The sequence below is a fragment of the Rhinolophus sinicus genome, linkage group LG01 (genome assembly GCF_036562045.2).
Source record: "Rhinolophus sinicus isolate RSC01 linkage group LG01, ASM3656204v1, whole genome shotgun sequence".
NCBI classification, from domain to species: Eukaryota; Metazoa; Chordata; class Mammalia; order Chiroptera; family Rhinolophidae; genus Rhinolophus; species Rhinolophus sinicus.
The window spans coordinates 149533120-149556852 of NC_133751.1; the positions used below are offsets into that span (position 1 = coordinate 149533120).

A 23733-nucleotide genomic window follows, 5' to 3' on the forward strand; every position below is an offset into this window, starting at 1 on the left:
CAGGGAAAGAGTATGCTATAGAATAAGAAGAGATTAGGGCCGAGGACCATGCCTTCAGAAATGCTAATAACTAGTTTTGCAGATAATGATCCTGAAATTATCTTCAGAGAATTAATGGAGCAGGAGGAAAATAGGAAGAGTGCAGTGTCACAGAGGCCAAGACAAAAGTATTCAAGAAGAGAGCAACTGGTTCACAGTGATTCGGCTGAGAGGCCACATAAGGTGAAGACTGGAATGTTTGTTGGATCAGCATGGGGCAAGAGTGGAGGCTTCTTCAGGAAAGCCTTCTCCCATCTGCTCAGGCACAATTAAATGGACCTCATGGGGCTCCCACTGAGGTTTGTTTATTCTTGTTGCAGCACCCACTCTTTCCATCTCAAATGAAAGTGTGTGTCATCTCCCTTCCTAGAGAAGGCAAGAGCTGTTTCATTTACACAATTTGTTTCTCAGAAATTGAATAGCTCTTTAAAAATGTGAAATGTTAAATACATATTTGTTGAGTATATGAGTAAAACAATAGTTAGGACATAAAACCCGGAGAGCACAAGGAGTGGCAAGTGCCTCAGAGAGTTTGAGGGTGAAGGGAACTAGCACATATTACCTTTCTCCATGTCATGCATGCATGTGAGAGGATCAAGCACAACCTGCAACGAGAGTCTTCCCTGTATAACACTCTGTTCAGAACTCTTAGGCGTAGTTATCCAACTGTTACTAATGGCTTCCTTTTTTTTTTTAAAGTAACCTACTCTATTTCTCTATCTGTGTTGTCCTTGTAGCTATCAGATGGCTTTGTATACGGCATTGCTGAGAGCTGTCAATCAGAAACCATATCATTAGCTATTGAAAACGGCAAAGGACTTACCTTCCTAAAACCTGAATAAAGTTTACCCTTGAAATCAGAAGTATAATGAGCATTTAAGTATTAAGAGCTAATAACCACGTGCTCTACATTTAAACTTTATAAATAGAATGAATTACCTTTCTCTCCTTCACTATCAAATGACAATTTCCTTCTTCGTAGTTTATAGTTGTCTCCTTCAGAGTCATTCATGGACTGTGATCGTAGTAAGAGATCAGACTTTGTTAACAGAATATGAAGATAAAATCAAAGATTATTTAATCTGAACATAATGCATTATCAGGAAACTCTTTACTATTTCATATCATTTCAACTACTGTGAGACTTAATTATTAGATTGCAAGCAAACAGCTACAATACTTTGCTTAATGGTTGTCTCCAAGTTATCAAATAGAATGATAGAATAATTCTAATAGTTTCACCATCTGATGGGGAAATCATAGTTTTAGAAGTTGTTCACCAGAAATGTTTGGGGATGATGTCAACATTTAGAGACAACATATTCCTTTATGTGGAATGTATTTTATGTAACTTGGTAAAGCAAAAATAAAAATTATAATTATTTAAAACAACTTTGTAGAATGTGTATTACTGCAGAGAAAAAAAGTGTAAACTAATTCAAATTAGCTATGATGTTTAAATTACATGGTAATTATTGCAAGGTTAAATTTCACAACAATAAATATAAGGTTGAAGTCAATAAACCCCATGCTTTGAGCCCTTTATTATTTTTGTTCCCAGTTCCTTCTGCCCCACCCTTTTGGTTCACTGTGTAAAATGTTATCCATCTTGTAAATAAAAATGGAAGCTCCCAAATAAATAAAACAGGAGATGGAAGCTCCTGCTTTATATATTTGGTTGCTGCCTAGACTTTTTTGTGTAAAGAAATTATCTGAGGTAGATGTTTGTTGTTTTTCAAGGCAAAATCAGAATGAGGTTGGTGACATAAAACTAGGACTTGGTAAAGTACTGAAGTAAAACCATCATAAAAAACATATGTTCTTTATAACTTGAGCCTACCCCCCACCCCTAAATATTTTTCAACTTTTCAGTGTTTTAAAAACAATCATCTGACTTGGTGCTTTAGGATATTAATGGTGCCCTGGTTACCTCAAAAGTTTATATTTGTCTTTATCTTTATGTCTCTCGCTGTACCCGGGAATGACTGTAACTCCGGAGAGAATTCAATCTACCACTTTTTGACTTGAGGATCTTTATTCCAGAGAGTATATAGTTAGCATTAAAATACATTGGCAAGTGTCAAAAACCCAACAATTGATTTCGGAATAAAAAGAATTTAAAATTAGAGTTGGGATTATGGGAGTTTGAGGGGAAGAGGATGGAGAAAGACCTAGTAATAAATCGTGGGCTGCAACCTAAGTTCTGTATTCTTAGAATAGTGATAGACCATTCGGACACATTTTCATAGTGAAGGGGAGTGAGGGACATAAGAGCTACACTCTCAAAACTCACCCTAAGTTAAATTATATGTAGAATCATTTAAAATATTATTTTTGTTAGACAATGTTATTCATTCTGCAGCACTAATTTTGACTCAGGGTTAAACCTGATTCATTTATGCTTCTGTAATTTAGAAATTGGGTTAAATATGGACCTTAACTTGAATGAGTTTAATTTTTCATTATTATTGAAAAGACATTACTAATGAATACAGATTGTAAATAATAGCTGAGAGAATATTTTAATCTCTGTATAAGGTAAACTCATTTAAGGGATTTTCATAGTCTAGAATCACCCATTTCTTACAAATAGTTGGCACACTCAATATAAACCAAGGCTATTTCAAATTAAGGGTCTCACCTAAGAATTCTTAAAAGGTCAAACTTAATTAACTTACTTAAAATTATTCAATAGGTTTAAAAGTAGTTAGCTTGAATTCCTTCCTTATAATTCAGACATTCCAATATTAAGTAGACTTTTCCTTTGAAATATTCAGAATTGGTAAAGTTTTGCTACAATATTTTGCTTGACCTTTCAGAGATATTTGGGCAATCCAAGAATAAAATAAAATGTCAGAAGTACAAAATAAACAGTTAACATATACCTTTGCACTCTCATGCCTTAGGTTGAAAGTCAACTCCAGGTTTGTGAGAAAGTGATCAGAAAACTCGGGATACATATCCAAAACCTCTAATAAGTCTTCTCTCTGGATCTTATGCAAGTCACAGTATGTGAGGGCTCTTACATCTGCATTAGACTTTCCAGGTTTGGCATAAAGATGGACCATTTCTCCAAATATGTCATTTTTTCCTTAAATAAAGAAAATAAAAGGAGGTAAAGTAATCTGAATTAAATGTTTTCCTTCTAAAAGTAGAACGGGACCACTGACCAATCTCTGAGTCAAAGATTTCAAATGTAAGCTCTCATGGCTAACAGACACTTGGGCAGCAAAATTCCAGTACGTACCTCATACTGATGGCCCCAGTCATGTGTGTTTTCTGAGTGGCATTTGCCTCTTAGTGCACTGGTCCTAGTACGAGCTCTATTATTTTCTTGTTTTGATTCTTTAGCGAAACGACTAGAATGCAGCCAACATGGTTTTAGACTGCTGCACCCCACATTGCTAGAAAAGGGTTTTGCCATATAGTAGGTGTGGTCTAATTTTGTCAATCCAGAAATATGAGAAAGGCTGTGGTGAGACAGATTCATGAACTTTCTATCTCAGAATGTTCTGTGCAGGTGATGCCAAGCGTGGGGCTACGGTGCAGCACTGTCAGCACTTAGAGAACTAGGGGTGCAATCAGAACATTCCCTGCTTCCGCTAGTAACCACTTTGGGATTTGCCCTTAATGAATATGTCCAATTGTTCAGTAAATCTAGTTATATTCTTTCAACCTATATAGTCATTTCTTTCCCCCCAACACACACACGGCCTTATTCTAAAAGTCTGTCCTTGCTTTCTTGCCAATCCTGAGGTTATTTCAGTGTCTGGATTCTGACGAGCTCGCTCCACAGCCTCCGCCTCGTCACATGCCACCTGCTTTTCCAGGCTTTGTTCAATGATGAGGATCATGACAGCAGCAACAGCAAGTGCTCACTGAGGACACTTAAGTAGGTGTTGGGCACTGGGTCAGATGCTTAGGTGCATTATCTCATTTAATCCCCAAAATAATGTCATGAAGAAATTATTAAGTATTATCTAAATTTTATGAATATGGAAAAGAGGATAAGAGATCAACTGATTAGGTCAAGGTCACCTTCTCAGTTGGGTGAAAGAAACAGAGGGAGGAGCCAGGATAAAATCTCATGCATTTTGACTCCAGTCAAAGCCTTTACACACCCCTTATACTTAATTTTCTTTTAATACTTGCCCTGAATGTCATGGCCACTTAGATTTTTGTATCTCTGAATGTCAAGACATTTAAAAATTGTACCTGTGGAATATGTGCTTAATAACTACTGATAAGGTATTGATTATATAGATTTTCAATGGCAGTGTAAAATAGCACTTTCTCACATATATGCTGAAGCTTTTCATATTTAGAAAAAAAACTCCTTAATAAAAACAGATCTGTTAATTATGTTTTTGTTAGACAAGTGCATATATACTTGACTATGGAAACTATCAAACACTTCGAAACAATGAAGTTCTAACTAGTAAGAAAAGAAAATGCTGTAATATTCTTACCTGGATGTGAATTTAATGGGGATAAATCAGACACCACATCTTTACAAGAAAAAGTGATGTTAGAGCAAATACATTAACTTTAGTTTAAATAAATACCTAGCTTTTCAAAAAATAGAATGAATAATCATAGTTTGTGAGGATTTTAGGTGTGGATTTACATGGAGATAGAAACAGAAAAGGAGAATCTCCTGAAATTCTTTACAGCTTTGATACTTCAATATTGATATTATCAAAGAAAAGCTCTGAACTAAATTCAACATGGGCTTTATATCTTAATTGGCTTACATGATTGTAAATGAGCAAAGAGTAAGCCAGTCAGCAAGTACACCTTAACAACACACTAAAATTACTATTTTATAAAGCAAGAAGGCATGTTACCTTCCTTTAGAAACGAGGGCTGGCTGATTTAAAGATGAGAAATGCAATGAAGCATGCTCCTTCACTGAAACGTACCAGATCAAATTGTCAAAAGGCCAAATCTGGTGCAAATCTAACTTTATCGTGTACTTACTAAGTGATTTAGAATACGTTTTTATTCTTTGCCTGGTTATTGTATTGTAAACCAAATTGCACATCATTGGTGTTTTTTTTTTAAATAATGTTTAAAAAGCTGTCATCATAATAAATTTATCAAAATACATAGAAATCACTCATACATCTTCATTCATGCATTGGGGAGCCTGCTATGCCATACTCTGGGTCTACACAGAAGAGAGGAAAACAGACAACATCTTATCCTTTGGGATATTAACATCAAGAGTAGAGTGAAAGGAAATTATTGAATTACATGCTCATTTTTTAAATAGGCATGGATTTAATCCACAGGAGAAAAAGAAGTGCAAATGATTACAACTACTGGGGGTGGGTGCCGCCATGGGCAGACTGAGGTTTAAACCTACTGGCGAGGTGGTAGGAGAAGATGACCTCCTTCTCTCTGCTCCCTTGTTCGTCCCCACTGTCCTAGCATTCCAAAGAAATCTTACAAGTTCACACAGACAAAATTTATTTTTGAAGAGACAGATTGGGCAGATGACTTTCTTTTGCATCCAAACCAGTTTATTACTAATTTTAATCTCCTCATTGAAAGTTCAAAGCTCTATATTACCTAGGTAACGACTCACAGAATCCCGTTTGATGATATACAGCAGGTAAAAGTACATGGCAAATAGATGAAATTTGTCAAAATGTAAACCCATTGCATGACAGGGCATTGGCACAGGCTAGCCAGCACGCTTACAACATATACATTTTATTTAAGGAGTTAAGGGATCAAGCATGAATCCAAGATCCTCTAACATGACAAGGAAAATGCTGACTATTTTCATATATTTGGCCTTAAATGTTTTAGTAGCTGCCAAGAACTGAAGAGTGTCACGAAAGCATTTACACATCAGAGAAAAAGTGAGAGTCAAGAAAACATTTCCAGGATGTTAATTTGATTTGAATTGAATTGTAACAAACCTTTACAATTACCCATCACTCTTAAACTGTACTCATGAATAAATAGATCAGTCCTCTGTTCTATCATTTTACATGGTGCATTGCACCAGCTTGTCACTGAATTTGTCACCATCCAGTTCTAAAACACTCACCCAGAATAGCTACCACAATGTCATCTTTGAGGATTTCAATGGAGCCTCTGGATAAGAAATAAAGTGCAGTAAGGACATCCCCACAGTGAACCAGAGTGTCTCCTGGAGGTGCATGGGTGGTCTTGAACTTCATTGCCAAAGCTCTAAGGCAACCTTTACTTGCCCCCCTAAAGGCTTTGCAGTTTTGCAGCAAAGTCTGGTTGAGATGTAGACAAATGTCAGCTTGTAAACATTCTGGGAAACCCTTGAGGACCTAAAGAAAAAAAGTAAAGTGTTTCATACTACAATGAACAGAGTACCTCCACTTAAAATATATTTCTTGCTCACAGAACCACAGGTGTAGTAATTGTCATACAGGAGTTCTTAACACTGCTTCTACCTCTCCCTCCTTTGTTTTTCCTTAATGAATACTTGGCTTGCTAAACATGTTAAAGTTTTAATTCAAATACTTGTTTTCTAAATTAACTTCAAGCATTCAGACCCAACACAAATGCTGTTTTACTAAAATGTAATGCCTACAACGTTTCACACTAATTCTTATTCCCTGCATTATGTTATTGAGTATCATACTGTGCACAGATAAAATGCAATGTGACAATTAATAAGACATAACTAATGAAAGGTGGTACAACTAGAAAGACAATGTTTTGAAGGAATCTCAGCTCAACTGGATTGCTATCTCTGGTATACATCTTAGTTATAATTAATGAAAATAATGATCCATGGTATTTGTAAATGTTATATACCAGAGAGTACTTGGGATATTTATGTCTCATATGCACATTATTAATACAAATATTTTGATAAGCACTGAAAAAAGAGAAAGAGGAGAACAGCAAACAGACTTTAAAAAAGTAGTTCAGATTTCAGAATTGGAAATTATGCCAGAATTTACAATGCACACATAAAGCTTTTAACAGGGCTTTATGACAGCCTATTTATTCAGTGACTAATTCAAAACTTGTAGAAAAGATTAAACAATAGTTTGTGACAAGTGCTACTCAATTTAAACTGAATAAAATTTCATGGTATTTTATAAAATTCCCAGTATTCAGTGTGCAAAGACACTCAACTCTTGCTTCTCTGTATGTGTTTAGCTATTTGGGGTTTTAATTGTCATGTTTTTTTACTCTGTCAGTAAAAATACATCCATTTAAATATGTTTTGGGGTAAGAGGGAGGAGGCATTACACAGTGACTAACAATGCAATTTAGGAGTTCCTACCTTTTTGGGCCAACCTTACTATTGCTATCCAATATAGTTAAAAAGTAATTATTAATTATTTGCCTAGATAATTCAAATGTATGTCACCCATAGAGGAAATTCAAATTAGGTTACATTTGAATTAATTGACAATTATCATCACTTTAAATATCAAAGTAGCCACAGGACTCCAGCTTCTGTAGGACCAGTGGGTAATGCAATAGATCAGATGGACTGTGGTTAAAATACAAATGGATCAAGAAGAGATCTGAAACACGACAGCCACCATTCTTGATCTTCTCTTCTTCATTGTGTCGTCACTCACAGAAACGGGTCAAGGGTGTTTTAGAAAAAAAAACACAACCTCACAGAATATGAGTTTTGGTCATGAATTTGCCACAGGTTGATGCTTGTGCAAGTCACTTCATCCATTTGTGTTTTTTTGCCAGAGAATAGGAGCCTTTACAATATTGAAAATTTGTCATAGTTACCAATAAAGAGTGTGCCAATTGTCAGACACTGCTCACCCAGCTCCGCACGTCTGTAGGAACTCAGGCTCTTATCCTGAAGTATCCCCTGGCTCAGACCCAAAAGAAATGAGCCTTCCTCTCTCTGAGTTTCTGGACACTCATCTGAAGCCTCTCCCCTTAACTGTAACTTCCCGGCTTCCTCTACATGACGCAACTTCTGACAGATTTCCTACTGGGACTGAAGACCTCTCCAAAACGATAACTTGCTTCATCTTTGCCCATCCCTGCTTTTGGGAGCTGGAGGCCCTTTTCTCACTCTTGTTGGAATCCTAAACAACCTGGCTTCTCTCAGGGAACCAACCCTCTGGGTCGCTGATCCCATCTGCCTGTCTAAATGTTACATTGGATTCTTTGGCAAGTGATGATAGACTGGAGTTAAGCTAGGTTTGTACATGTTCTCAGAAATGGGGCCACTTTATCTGGGGGTGCTATAGTAGGAAAAAAACTCAGTTCACTGACATCTTTACATATGATTTACTTTTCCTTCCTGAAGTCCACTGTTGTGGTGTCAACATAGTAACTCTCAGATGCCCCCATACAGACAAAAATGTAAAGAGTATTATATCAAGTAACAAATTAGATATACTTATTTTTCTCTTAAGATTTGCCTGGAATAAGCTACAAAAAGGCATTTTTACATATCACATAAACAAGAGAGATATTGCTGTCGTTACAGTATTTGGAAAGAAAATACTGAGTTTGTAACTGCTATTTCTGGCATTTTCCTGAAATTTCTCACTTATACTTTCTGAGTACAGCTTGAATATAGAAGGAAAAAGTGTGTGGGTGTGTGTACACATGGGTGTGTATGAAGTTTTGAGTTGGAAGATGTGCGTAAGATAGAGAGGTAGGGGTTATTCACTTCTCTGCATGTTTTATATGAGCTATGGAATCAGACAGGCATGAGCTAACGTCCTACTTTCATCACTTAACTAGTTGTGACTTTGGTCAAGTCAATTAACTTTTCTTGAGATGCAGTTTCTTCTATTGTAAAAATAATAACGACTACTTCACAGGGTTGTGTCCACAATTAAATGCAATAATGTATGTAAATCATCCCATGCACTGCAGATGTTCAAAAGACAGTTTATTTCTGGTTTTCCTTTCCTACTTCCTTCCTTTCTTTTGTATTTTTTTTTTATTTTTATGGTCACACATATTTGTTGTTCCTGAAGAACTAGTATATTCTCTTTCATTAGGACTTGAGAGATGCAACACTCATTATGTTTTTTACTTTGGTCTCTATGTTGTATAAGAAATTCCCCACTAAGTTTTGGGCTCCATTGACTCAATAGAGTTTAAGAATTCTTTTTATTTTCATCTCTCTAACATTTGTTTCCTATTTTTGACTTGTGTTAAATGTTTTATCTTACTTGCACTCAGGTTTTCACTGTCAGTTATCTTAAATCCTTTCAAAAGCAGGCACTTACTAAATCAATTTACAAACATATTTTTGGAATTTCAATTTTCTTAGAATCACTCACAAAACCTTAAAGGAAACTTGGGAAAGTTTTATATCATTCTCTTCTCAAGTATCCATATTAAATGTTGCCATCTCCTAATATTCATCCTACTAGAAGTGACACCCATTAGAAAGAATGACCTCAGTTGGAGGTGCCATAGAATCCCCCAGAGAAGTCTTTGTTTACACGGGGGTGGGTGGGGGTGGATATGAGGTGTTATTGAAAAATGCAGTGAGTGTTTAAATTAAAAAAAATAGCTATTAATCATCTTCAAAATACTCCCCCTAACTTCGAACACACTTATCCCATCATTCTTGCCACTTTCTGAAGCAGTTCTGGAAGTCCTCTTTTGTAAGTGTCTTTAGTTGCACTATCATGGCTGCCTCAATGTTTTGAATCATTTTGACTTTGGGGAAGAGCCAGAAGTCGCATGGTGCCTGACCCAGTGAATAAGGTGATGAGGACACATCATAATGTTTTTATTTGACAGAAATTGTCATACCAGAAGCAATGTGTGATATGGAGCGTTGTCATGATGGAGGATGAAGTAAAGACACTCACGAAAGAGGGCTTCCAGAACTGCTTCAGAAAGTGACAAGTACAATGGGATAAGTGTGCTTGAAACAAGAGGAAATATTCTGAGGGGGATTAATGGAAATGTGTCTTTTACTGTAATAAGTTTTTTATTTAAACATTCACCATATTTTTTGATCACACCTCATACACAGATCTTGGCATGAAGGATATGTCTAGATTAAGGAATTCTCCTGTGTCATTAGCCCTTACCCGATTTTCTTAATTTTCTTAAGTCAGTTACATAGATCACTGGAGTAAAACTCAGTAGAAGTTAGTATTCAGTAATTGAATCTTTTACTAGCTCAGAAGTTTGGATGTCCTAAATAAGTTAGCAGCTTTGGAATCTGGGTTATGCCTAAGTAAATGTACTTTTAAAGGGAGAGTTAAAAGAGAGGGAGCTGTAGTGGAACAGAGGTAGAAGAACACTGAAAAGAGTGTGAAGAAAAGGGAAAGTTTAAGTAGATGTTTATCCAAGACACCCCTTTCCATCGTCCCAGCTGTGTGGCCTTCCTTCCTTTCTTCCTACTCATTGGACTTTTTCTTATTAGGTCGTCAGTTCCTCTGCTAAACTACCTGACTCAAAACTTCCTCACTTAGCAATCAAACACCGGCATTTTACCAGGCCAAGCAGATGTGGTTGCAAAGAGTAGCTACGCCAAGTACAAATCAGGACACAAGCTGGTATAGTGATTGTTATAATCATTTCTGCTGCTGTCTATACAGCCTTCTTGTCTGTCATGCTCTGAAACTCTGAGGGTACAAAGCAGCTTTCACTGTGCATCTGAAGCCATTGTTTTGTTGATTTAGTCTGATTTCAAAGACTATGTAGCATCACCCAGAATCAGTTTCATGGCCTGCACTAGGAAAAGTAGTCCTCATTCTTCTAGCAAACATTCATTAAGTGTCTGCTATATACTAGGCGCTATGTTAGGCAAGCGAATATAACAATGAATAAAACATGTTCTGAAAATATGCTTGGATCTCATTCCTTTCTTTAAATGCCTAGATTATTAATATCTATATCTATATCTATATCTATATCTATATCTATATCTATCTATCTATCTATCTATCTATCTATCTATCTATCTATCTAGAACTTTTTGTGGTTTGCTTTTCATGCCAAATTTGGACATTTATAATGTACATTTATAATACTAATGGTTGTTCAAATGAACTCTCAAGGTACAAATTAATTTAAGGTGAGCAAACAGGCCCAATTTCTCTTTTCTAATATTGACTGGTATGGAGGCATATTTGTAAAACTTCCTGAAGTTTCAGAAAATTTTTTCAAGGCTGGTAAAAATTCCATGTCTTTCTTATGGTATAAAGTCTCTTGAATATTTTATAAATGCAAGATTGATTTCTTTTTACTTTAATTTATGTACATAAAACTCTTTTGGACTCTCAAATTATGTAAGACAAATGAGACATTGGTATTTTCAAGTGAGTATGAAATGCTTTCTGTGATTGTTAACTCTATTCCATAGCTTAGTACTAGAGAGCGCAAAATTTAAGAACATTCAAACAAGAATAACCCAACAACGAGAAAAACAAGGTAGCAGGATTAAATCAAAGTAAAACTGCAGAAATCACACAGAGAGAACAAAAGTGGAAGTAATGAAATACGCCATAGTAAGCACTTTTCAAACATCATCAAACATTAAGGCACAAGTATTTAACTTTATGTTAAAATTCTCTCTAATGTACAGATGCTGACATGTACTTAATAGGATAAACATTACAACATTGCCAATATTTGTAATTGCGGAGTATGTGAATTCAAATTTTCTCTATACTGAGCCATGAATACAAAATTGAGAAGTGAATGGATGCTGAAGTTAATGAAAGCCTTCTGATCAAAGCAGCTTCTGACTTGATATGTGTGCTCATCAAAACAATAGTCTTACTAACTTTTTAATAAGTAAATCCTTAAATTGTAATGCATTTGTACTAATAAAACAATTATACAACCTATTTTATGTAATGGGGCTTAATTGAAAAGGCAGTTTGGTCCAGGTCTATAATAGATTATAACTAGAGAAATATCTCCTGGGCACATTTGTTTCAGTGCAATCTGAGTAGAGGAATATCATAATTAATGAAGATTTTTCCCTTTTTTATGTGACACCATTATATCACCATTCCAGATGGAACCTTCTTTATATTACAATTTACTCTGGGAATAGTTCTTTTATAATCAAATTTCAATATAATTTTTGCTTTTCATACTAACTATATATCTTGTGGGTGAGAAAGGTGACTTACAGTCTCTAACCCATTATCCTCTTTTCCAACCAGCAGTTTAAGTCTTGCTTTTGTCCCTATGATATACTCTCTATGCTACTGGTCCCCCCTCCCTTTGATTAAAGAAAGGCAAGGTTGCAGGAGCGAAAGTTATTTCCATTTTCAACTTTTACCTGGCTGCTGATAGAGAAAGATTGCTAAATGCAGTTAAATATTCATAATATATTGACAATAAACTGTATTATCACTTCCTTAAATTTAAAACACAGGATTCAATGTTTGCTGTTTCTTAGCCTGGATTGCAAATCACTCTCTTAGAGTGCTTACAGTTTCTAGATTCTGTTAGAAGAGAGTCAACCATTGAGTTTTTATCAAGACTCTCTCTATATTCCTTCCATAGTGTTTTAAACTGTTGTATTTGCTTTTGAAAAGAATCATAACGTATTCGCTAATATTAGGGTGGTGTAAAAGTAATTGCGGTTTTTGCAACTATTTTTAATAAACCGCAATTTTGCACCAACCTCATAGATAGCCCCTATCCATATAGTATTGGAAAGTTGATCTATGTTGTAATGAATAGTTTTTTATTTGTGTCACATAGGGTAGCTGTACAGGGGGGCATTTCTAAAGGCAGGCTGAAAGGCACATTGAGAAAGACAGTCTGAGTGTGGCAAATGGTTCTCCTAAACAGCAAATTAATCATTTAAACAACTTTGATAACTGTGAGAATTAACAGGAAATTTTCTGGGGAAATTCTCTGGTTCATTAAATGCACTTAAATCTTGACAAATAAGGATTAATCAAAACACAAATTAATACTCCCTATGAAGCACTAAACTTCAAGCATGATTATCAAATAGATTAGGCAAGTAATATATTAAATCTTCAGCCTCTTAATATAAAATATTAAGCCTAAAGCCTTAATATTTTATGGCATTTTTTGATTCTGATAGAATCATTGTTTTCCATGTGGGTATTCAGAGTTTGATAAATCCTTAGCACTTATAAGATACTAAAACTTGCTTCTTGTTGTTTTTAGAAGTTAATGTCCTTCCTTAATGGAATCTATAATTTTGAGGTCATCCCAGATCATATTATTTCTATGGTTATAGTTTATCATTAAGGAATAGGAAACATATTTTTTAGGTTTGCTTGGTGATTACATGTTTAACATTTCATGTTTAACCACTGACCGTGAGAGGTAGATTCTTTTCGTACTTGTAAAAATACAAATGTACATAACCCTAGTCTAAAGCTCAAATTGTTTAGTAATTTTCTTTCTTATTTTACCTTTATGTGGCTGATGAATACAAGGAAACTTTTTTTTTTTTTTTTGTATGAGGCCATCATATCTAACCAGATTGTTGGAAAAGCAGATTATTGTGGAATCCATGACTAGGGACTTTTATAAGCCTGGAGAAAATTAGCTAATTTTCTGCATGTGACTTTTCAACATTTATTATATGGTTACATAATTTAAAATGAAACAAAAACAGATGAGCAGAACAAAAACTTGCCACACATAGACATGGAAAACAATGCCATAAATCCTGAACCAGTTTTAGTACAAGTAAACATTCCTTAACAAATGAAACAAGAGTCCTCCTTCCTGCATCTTCCCTTTCCTTTTCCACAGCTCCTTCCCCCAGTTAATAGCATACAGTGAGATGAGATGTTTCTCTGCTTTCAGAAGGATGCTTAAACTTTAACCTGACCCAAATTAAGTCAGGGCGAAGGATGAGTTAGAGTGTGGGTGATGATGTGTAGGTAGAGGGGATTTATTGCTTTTACATACATGTTCTTGTTCCTATGACTCTGAAGTCCTTCTTTGAATTCAGCAAAAGCCTGACTTAAAACGGTGCATTACACTTTCAGAAATGAGGTCTCAGGGGAAACCTTGAAACCCACTAAGATTTCTAAAGGTTACAGGAGGGATTTATATCCTGAGAAGCAATTTCAGGACCTCTCCTTCAACCTCCAACTGCTTGAGAGAGAAAGGGAGGGATGAACAAAATATAATTAGAGTGGGGTCTATTGAAAGTCTTGCAAATTCTTCTTCCTAAATGGATTAATTGTTGATGACCTGAGCTTGCTCACAAAATAAGAAGAGAGGTGCCACCTGCAGGTGATGAAAAAAATGATTTAAGTACCACCTTGTACTTAATACACCATCTTGAAATTGGATCTAGTTTAATGTTTCAGAAATAATTCTCATGTATAATATTTTACAATAAAAATCTTTTGATTCATTTATTAACTTCATATAAGGAACATAGAACGGTGAGTAGCCCATTTTTCATATATGAAAATTGAAATATAAATACATTAAAGAGTTTTATTTGTGGATGAACTAAAACTCCAAACTTACTCCAGAATTCCTTCAATTATTGTGACATGCCATAGCTGTCTATAAGAGTGGATTTCTATAGAACAAAAAATCATCAGATTTGTTTGGAACCACAAAAGACCCCGAATAGCCAAAGCAATCTTAAGAAAAAAGAACAATAATGGAGGTATCACACTTCCTGACTTTGGCTTGTACTACAGGGCTACAATAACCAAAACAGCATGGTGTTGGCAGAAAAACAGACAGATAGACCAATGGAATAGAATTGAGAACTCAGAAATAAAACCACATAAATATGGACAGATAATTTTTGACAAAGAAGCTATAAACATACAATGGAGCAAAGACAGCCTCTTCAATAAATGGTGCTGGGAGAATTGGATAGCCACGTGCAAAAGAATGAAACTGGACTGCTATTTGTCACCATGTACCAAAGTTAATTCAAAATGGATCAAAGACTTAAGCATAAGACCTGACACAATAAACTGCATAGAAGAAAACATAGGTACTAAACTATGGACCTTGGGTTCAAAGAGCATTTTATGAATTTGACTCCAAAGGCAATGGAAGTAAAAGCTAAAATAAACGAATGGGACTATATGAAACTTAAAAGCTTCTGCACAGCAAAAGAAACCATTGACAAAATAAAGAGGCCACCAAACTGAATGGGAGAAGATTTCTGCAAACAGTGCCTCCGATAAGGGGCTAGTATCCAGAATATACAAGGAACTCAAGCAAATCAACAACAAAAAAACAAACAACCCAATTGAAAAATGGGCAGAGGATTTGAAGAGACATTTCTCCAAAGAGGACATACAAATGGCAAATAGACATATGAAAAAATGCTCAACATCACTAATCATCAGAGAAATGCAAATAAAAACCACAATGAGATATCACCTCACCCCAGTCAGAATGGCTATCATCAACAAGACAAATAGTAACAAATGTTGGAGAGGCTGTGGAGAAAAAGGAACCCTTATACACTGTTGGTGGGAATGCAGACTGGTGCAGCCGTTATGGAAGGCAGTGTGGAGGTTCCTCAAAAAATTACGAATAGAATTGCCATATGACCCAGCAATCCCTCTCCTGGGGATCTACCCAAAAAATCTGAAAACATTTAGAGATAAAGACAAGTGTGCTCCAATGTTCATTGCAGCTTTGTTTACAGTGGCCAAGACATGGAAACAACCAAAATGTCCTTCGATAGATGAATGGATAAAGAAGTTGTGGTATATATACACAATGGAATACTATTCGGCGGTAAGAAAAGATGATATAGGAACATTTGTGACAACATGGATGGATCTTGAGAGTGTAATGCTGAGCGAAATAAGTCAGACAGAAAAAGCAGAGAACCATGTGATTTCACTGATTTGTGGTATATAAACCAAAAGCAACAAAAGAACAAGACAAACAAATGAGAAACAGAAACTCATAGACACAGACAATGGTTTGGTGGTTGCCAGAGGGTAAGAGGGGTGGGGGGTGGGAGATGAGGGTAAGGGGGATCGAATATATGGTGATGGAAGGAGAACTGATTCTGGGTGATGAACACACAATGGGATTTATAGATGATGTAATACAGAATTGTACACCTGAAATCTATGTAATTTTACTAACAATTGTCACCCCAATAAATTTAATAAAATAGAAAAAAAAAGAGTGGATTTCTAAAGTTGCTCTCAGTATGGTGAGATACAAAATGTCTCTTATTCATTTTATTTATCGATTTGATCAATAAGTAACAAAGAATAGAGATTAGCATACATGTCATTTTCATTTTGTACCAGTTAGGGTATTTGGTCCCCAAATGATCAGTGTTAGATAACAATACAATTGTTTTTCTAAAGAAAATGATGGCTGTATCAGGAATTATATAACTTTTTTGCAAAATAGCAAAAGCTCTTAAAATAGTAGAAGTTCTCTTCCTCGACCTATCAGATTTCCTTTCTGTAAAATGTATTTATTCTTGTTACCCAGCACTCTGAATGTTCCAGACACAGTTCTAGCCTTTCACATTTCTACTTTGACCAACTGAGTTATAAACCAGCTGTGAATGTTTTAAAAGCTATTTATGCCAGCTATAGTTAGTGGAATTATATAATTCAATCATACTGTGCATAAAAGAATGAAATATGCATAAAAAGAGAGAGCAGGATTCCTCCCCCATCATGAAAATAAAGCTAAATGATTTAGAAAACCTTTACAAAGTTCATTTATTTTAAATAATGCAGCCAAAGATTGCTTTTTGCATTAGGTTTTGCATTAGGTAGGGTTGCTTAAACATTTCTAAAAGTGGAAATGTTATATAGTCTATTAACTCTGATTATAATCCAAAAATATAAGAAAAAATTGTGACCCGAGAAAAGTAACCAGAAAATCAGAAGTACATGGAAATTAAGAACTACATTCTATGATAATCACTGGATCAAAGAAGAAATAATTTAAAAGCAATAAAAGGAGAACATTTCATAGGAAAATATATGGACCCACAGAAAAACTTGCATTCAAATGAAAATGTATAGTCTTAATGCTTTCACTATTACAAAAGCAAGACTCAATCAATAAAGGATGTTAACACAGATATTAAGAATAATATGACAATCCAAGGAAATCAAAAGGAGGGTATTAATGAAGATAAATGCTAAAAACAAAACGAATAGGGACAAGAATAAGTAAACCCAAAAACTAGTTCCTTGAAAAAAATCCATTTAAATATACAAATCTTTCAAAGGCCTGCTAAAGGAAAGGAGAGAAAACAAACATACAAGCTTAAGATTACGAAAGCAGATGTACCTGCTGATACAGGAAAAAACTAAGTGAATTAAAAGAAAATTCTACATGCAATTTTATAACAACTTTGAAAGCCTAGATAAAATACATGAATTCTTAACAGAACATAAATTATCAATATTGACCAAAGAAGAAATAGAATAAACAATTACCATATTAGAGTTAGAATGGTGATTAAAGAGCTATCAAAACCACCAGAATCAGATGGTTTTACAGACGTTTTCTAACATTTGAGAGCATATAATGGTAGACCAATACCATTATAAAATAATGCACCATTTAAAATAATTTATTAGCTAAAAAAACCAAAGTATCAACAAAAAAAAATTATGACCAAGTAGGATTTCAGAAAAGCAAGGATATTTGAAAAGAATTAGTCTTAAGAGTAAAAAAAAAACTATTTTCATTGAAATCAGCTGTTACCGCTTAAAATTGTTTTTGAGAATCTAGTGAGCTAAAAAAGCCAATAAATAGTATTTTTTTAAAAAGAAAATGAACGTATCTCTTTTTGCTACTGATGTGATTATATACTTACAATGTTCTAGAGTAGATTGTCAAAACCAAACTAAATTTCCCAAAACCAAACCAACCAAACTAAATTTCACCAAAATAAGGGAAAGGTCCTATTAGAATGAGGCAGAGAATTCGTTAAAGTGGCTATAAAGAAGATAGCTTTACTCCTTGTTATCTAGAAGTAGGTAAAAATGAAAATGTGTTATGTATTTCATTTTTTCAAGTGACTAAGCTATATAAAATTTAAGAATAATTTTAATAACAAAGGTAAGAGTTCCTAAAAAGAAAATGACAAAGTCTTATTGAAGGAAATGTATTGTTAAGATCTAAACCAGGGGTTCTCAATCCGGGCTATATATTAGGATAGACATAAAAATACGGATGCTCAGACTTCACTATAAGCAATTCTGATTTAATTGTAGAGTAGATCTGAAACCCTGAAATTTGTGTAACATAATTCAGATGGTTTTAATGTGCAGCAATAACGCAAACTTATTATTGAAATTCCAAAGTTATGTAAAAATCAATACAAAATTTATAGGAAGGGCAGAGTTAGCAGCAGGCTTACAATCCGTTCTCTATCTTTCCCAAAGAACACCTGCAAATAAAAGTGAGCAGCCAGTGACACACATTAGTGACCTGCTCTTGGCAAACACACTAAGAGTGTGGGGTAGTTCCTTTCTACAGTGTATTTTTAGTACAATGTATCTAGTCTAAATTATGACAAACAAACCTTTTGTCAGTAGATTTATAGGACACCGCTTTCTGGAAAATGTCAGGTAAGCTATGTAACTTCTGGACTATAAAATATGGGTGTTTAATGACCTAAAGTGTTTCATTCTGCTTAAGTGTTATGTCATCACACACATACACTGTCTAGGGACTTCCTATGTTAAATTTGAGCCAGAACATGTGCTAATATAACAAGGAAGGATCTCCATGCCTTGCTTATGCCTATGATTACACATATTATTGAAATTATTGGTTAGATCTTGATACGTTACAGTTTCTGATTTCTATGAGCCAGATTTAACAATTGTTGGGTTATCTCCAAAGCCCAACATGGAGTTTGTTGTAATTGAATAAAAATAGTCATATATTTTACATGGAAGAGTAAGTATTCTCAAGTAGCTGATAAGAAAAACAAGATTAATAAGGGTTGACCTACCTTGCCAGATATTAATGCATGGTATAAAACCACTAAGTACAAATTATTATTATATTGTCATAGGAATGGAAAAATGTAGCCAATTTCAGAGTAAAGATATGTCTCCCAATTACATCTGATAATTTAATGTATAAATAAGGTGGTATTTTAAATCAATAGGAAAATAATGACTTGCTTAAATTCTACCAGTACTATCTTCTATTCATGTGAAGAAAATAATTTAGAAAACTATATTTTAAACAGATTACAGGATTTTCTTTTTAATCGTATAACAAAAGGAAATCTAGAAAACTAATTGTATAAGCCATAGGTTCAGTGAGACCTTTGAAAAACAGGACATGATCTCTGAACTATACAAGAAAATTTACCCAATTGGCTCATGTTAAAAAACTAAACAAACAAACAAAAAACTTTTAAATCCAAAAGATATCCTAAACAAAACCAACATATTGAAAAGAGTTTAGGAACAAATTTGATGGAAGAAAAAGCATTACTATCTATAATTAAAAAAAAAAAAAATTCTTATAAACAATAAGAAAAAGGTAACCAAAAACAATGTAAAAATAGCTGAGTAGGTAATTCATAGAAGAAACATTTTGATTAACCATATTTGCTTTATTATAATGTTCTGACCTCAGTGTCGGTGTCACCTATTGTTAAATATTAAGCAGAACTCATAGATAAAACTAGAGTTAGACTCTGGGCTAAAACTCTCATCTTAGGAAACATTACTAAGGCCCCATTTTCGCAGCATCCACACATGGTAATTCACAGTCCAAACTAGATGGTGGTTAGGATGGACCTCTATGATTCAAATAAAATAACTATACCTATATGAAATGAGTCTTTGGCTTTATCTTCCCATTATGGTAGGTGTTTCTAACTACTACTAACTACATATTGACTGATACGGCTCAGTTCTTTGTGTATTGCACAGCATTCTAATCCACTCTTACCAGGAGAGTGGAAAAAATGAACTACAGCATATATGTAAGTGATTGAACACAGCTCCAGAGTATTAAAATGCGTCACCTGAAGTGCTACACCCCAGATGAGGAAGAATCTTGGCAGACGGTCCTTACACTGGGTGTCAAGTTCTGCTGGGGGTGGGCTACCTGACCCAAGGGAGTCAGAGGCAAACTAAGAGAGGTTCTTCAGGCATATCTGGCATGAAGGAGGCAATGATTATATATTTGTTTCTATCTACACTCATCCCCATGAATAGCAATATGTCTAAACCAAAATAAATAAATAAATAGAGGTAATTTTTCTGAGTACTTCTGCCTTCAGGCTGTATGATCAACTGGGTTAGATAAACTGTTCATGCTGATTTTCACCCTTGAAAAAAAGATTTGAAAAATCTGACATATTGGGTGAACATTTACATACCCATTTTAAGTGGTACTGGGGATGTCTCAGACAATTCTTCCACTAAAGAAAATATTGGACTTTTTTTGAGGGTGGGTAGAAATTGTCGATGGTTTGCTTCCATTAGGTTTGATAAATGCTGAGTTCCTCTAATGTTTGAATTAAAAAATGGACTTAAGTTCACATTTCCAAGCACTATTTAAAAACTGAAGTTTGATGTCTCTCTCAATTTTCATTACTGGCTAAACCTGTGATGAATATTAAGCGACCTTAAACTGAACTGAGTTTGAATTACCCCTGTATTCCTTCCACTCCAAAGAAAATCTCTGAAAACACATCACACTCTTTGGCAAAAGAAATTGCACTCTAAAGTCCTGTTCTAATAGTACCACTATTTTAAAGAGTTAAAAAGACACTTTGAGACATCATTTCCACCTTCCTGCTATTGTAAGAGGAACATTAGTAAACGGAGAAACTGAAGCACAGAAGTGTGTTCATTGCCTCAGCATGGTGTTTCTGCAATGACTGCGTTTCTTGTTTAAAGCCGCCGACCATGCTGTCATTATTTCTCTGAGCTCAGGAAGTGCTAAAGATCAGATGCCACTGCTGTGGAACTCACTTGGCAAGGAAGCAGCATGGTGCCAGCTGTAAACAAGTCCTTCTAGATGGTGGTTGGATGCCAGGATGAAGTGGCCATCATCATTTGTGAAACATGACTGAGCACCTATCATTTGTGACCTGAAAATACCAGATGCCGGTCTTACGCTTGGTATCGTTCATGTCAGGTGGCCCCAGATGGTATTTATTGTTCTTTGTGGTATTTTTGAGACTTTAGGGTAAATAGTCTTGGGGGAAAATAGGAAGGGCACATGCCTTGCACTTTCTTAAGCACCAGTTCTTCAGATGCTGGCTACAGTAGGCAAGAATGTATGCTAATAGTTGATCTTTCTAGTGCAAAATGTTACTACCTACCCAGTTTCTGCAGAGCTAGGCAATTACTATCAACTAATCAACATGCAGATGACACTATCTTTTTACGTGCATTGTAGGCAACTATTAATTTAATTCAACTCCTAAATGGTTACTAGGTTTTAAAACTAAAAGATATCACCAGTCCTAAGGGTCATTATCATCTAAATGCAGGTTTTTTCCAATTTCCATGTCCCCTTTCTAAATGGGTAGATTTACTTGTTAGGCTATTTGGACCTAAGTACAGAAGATGGGCATATGTTTTTTTAACTTAGGCAATATTTGTAGTGCTATCTGTAACTTGACTGCTAATTTTGAACCTATGCTTTGTTAGAATATTACTAGCCAAACAAAAAATATCCATCTAAATTGTCCAGGCTCAAACCTTGTATTATGCTATTGATGATACACTTAAACATGAGCAATTTTATTTTCTGAAGAATTCTTAGAAACAGGGTCCTTGCCTAGTGCTGGGGTAGTTAGATATGAAGGCACCATATTTTTAATCATTTTATTTTTTGCCTCTATGACTTTAATCAGTCAAAGTTTTTTTATTGACCATTTTTATCAACTTCAGTATTTAAAGGATCATTAGCAAATGGTAAAGTCGAATAAAAAGAATACAGTGAAAATAAGCCATACTATTTTATAAATTTTGATTTATATTTTTGATGGGATTTAATGTCACAAGAATGGTTTTTATCTCAGTTGATGTGTTAGACATAACTGAAAGAGCTCGCCATTATATTTCACTACGGTTATCAAAATAGTCCATGAGTGGAGTCAATTTGAATGTGAAAATCTGGCACAGATGAAATCATTTAAATAAGTGTAGAAAATGGGTACAACAAAGTTTTTTGCAGGAGTAGAGTTAGAATGTGGATGCAAATATAAGCTCAGTGCTAGTAGCTAAGTAGATAGTAGTAGGTAGTAAGTAGTAGTATTAATAAGTAGTAATAGTTAGTTAAGGTCAGTAAAGTTTAAGTGACTAAGATAGATGACATCAGATCTGGAACAGAGTCATGGAAGGAAAGGAAATCTAATTTTCATTAAAATGCTCCCATCAGTCCCAAGAAGTAAGAATATCTATTAAACAATATGGGATTCTTTATTGTTTTCTTTTCTATTTTGATTGGCTTTGTTCATAGGTCTCATTATAAATATATGCTTTGTTTCTCAGAGTCCCACTGCGAATCTAAGCCTTTTTATTTAGCCTAGTAGGTTGACTTTTGATGGAAATCCCTAAAAAGTCTCCCTTGTTCAACCCTGCTGCTATCCTACATCTCCTCCTTTCTGAGGAATTAATTTAATCTCTCCTAGACCAAGATGACTGATCCATATAGGGCAAGTGCCATAGAGTGTTCTCCTTTCTCCTCCAAGCTGATACCTTCAGTCTTTCTCTTTTCTTTCCAGCCTGCCTTTAAGGAAATCTTGCTTATTTGCCCTGGTGAAGAATTTATCCCTCTTCCTAGGTTCTTATTTCAACTTCTTCTCCATCTGCCTTTCAAAATTGCCTCCATTAATGCCTAAGAGAAAAAGCAAAACAAACAACAAAACCCGAAACTCAAATATTCCCCCTTTTTTCATAAAGTAAACAAAGTTGTTCCTGGATTACCTGCCTTAATTCTGCCTCGTGCTCTCTGAGATGTGTATCTCTACTCCTGTCCTTGTTTTTACTTGAAACAGTCCCCTTCGGTTCTCTGCCATCACTAATTCTGACATACTTTTATTCCAGTGGCTTCTGAATAATAGGAAGCCGATATTCCATAAGGAAGACTAAGAAGTTCACAACAGGGAGCAAGAGAGTGGGTGGCAGATAGGTTAGGATTTCCATCCTCCAGCAGAGTATTTCCCATCATAGTTGTTTTACACAGTTAGCATATTTGAGTGCTGGTGCTTTAAAAATATTTGAAAATGCCAAGTTTAATGAAATTGCAGAGAGGTTAAGTGACTTGCCCAAGATTAGTGGCATATCGAGAGCTAGCGCTTGGGTCTTCTGAATTCCTATTCCATACCTTTTTTTTTTTTTTTTTTCCTATTGGTCAAGAATTACTGGGAAGGCATTTTTAGGTGAGGAATAACATTTGTTATTAAATGTTCACAAAGGCCTTTCTTTCATGCCAATATGATTTTAAATGATGGAGTAATTTCTGTCATAATTGATTATTTGTCCCCATCCAGAATGATGTATGGACCACGGTTATTGGGGCTGTTCTTCAGTCATACCAGGCTCTTGGGTGTGATGTGGAGAAACTTGAATCTGCCCTGACCTACAAGGTGATTTTCATTTCTTGACAGTGTTTTAACTAAAATCTAGGTTGGATAATTTCAGAAAGTTTCATATTAGGTTAGAAGGCAGCTTTGATTTGGGGGAAATTCCTTGAGATGCCATCTGTCTTATTCTGAGAAAACACATCCTTTTTAATGAGTCAAATTTCTGGGAGTAGAAGGAA

The 23733-nt window shown here is 35.0% G+C and overlaps 1 protein-coding gene across 7 annotated transcripts in view; it reads right to left on the reverse strand.

Moving 5' to 3' along the window:
- The window catches only part of KCNH7 (potassium voltage-gated channel subfamily H member 7), a 438379-nt gene that overhangs the window by 26648 nt on the left and 387998 nt on the right, over window positions 1-23733 (reverse strand). For 4 of the 7 annotated variants that reach the window (XM_074337148.1, XM_074337141.1, XM_019727305.2 and 1 more), the window contains 3 exons: window positions 6101-6353; window positions 2925-3130; window positions 979-1078 (listed from right to left, as the gene is read on the reverse strand). In XM_074337148.1, coding sequence (XP_074193249.1) covers window positions 979-1078; window positions 2925-3130; window positions 6101-6353 — 559 coding nt within the window. The remainder of the gene's footprint in view (window positions 1-978; window positions 1079-2924; window positions 3131-6100; window positions 6354-23733) is intronic. The other 3 variants (XM_074337144.1, XM_019727307.2, XM_074337138.1) reach the window with 2 other exon arrangements.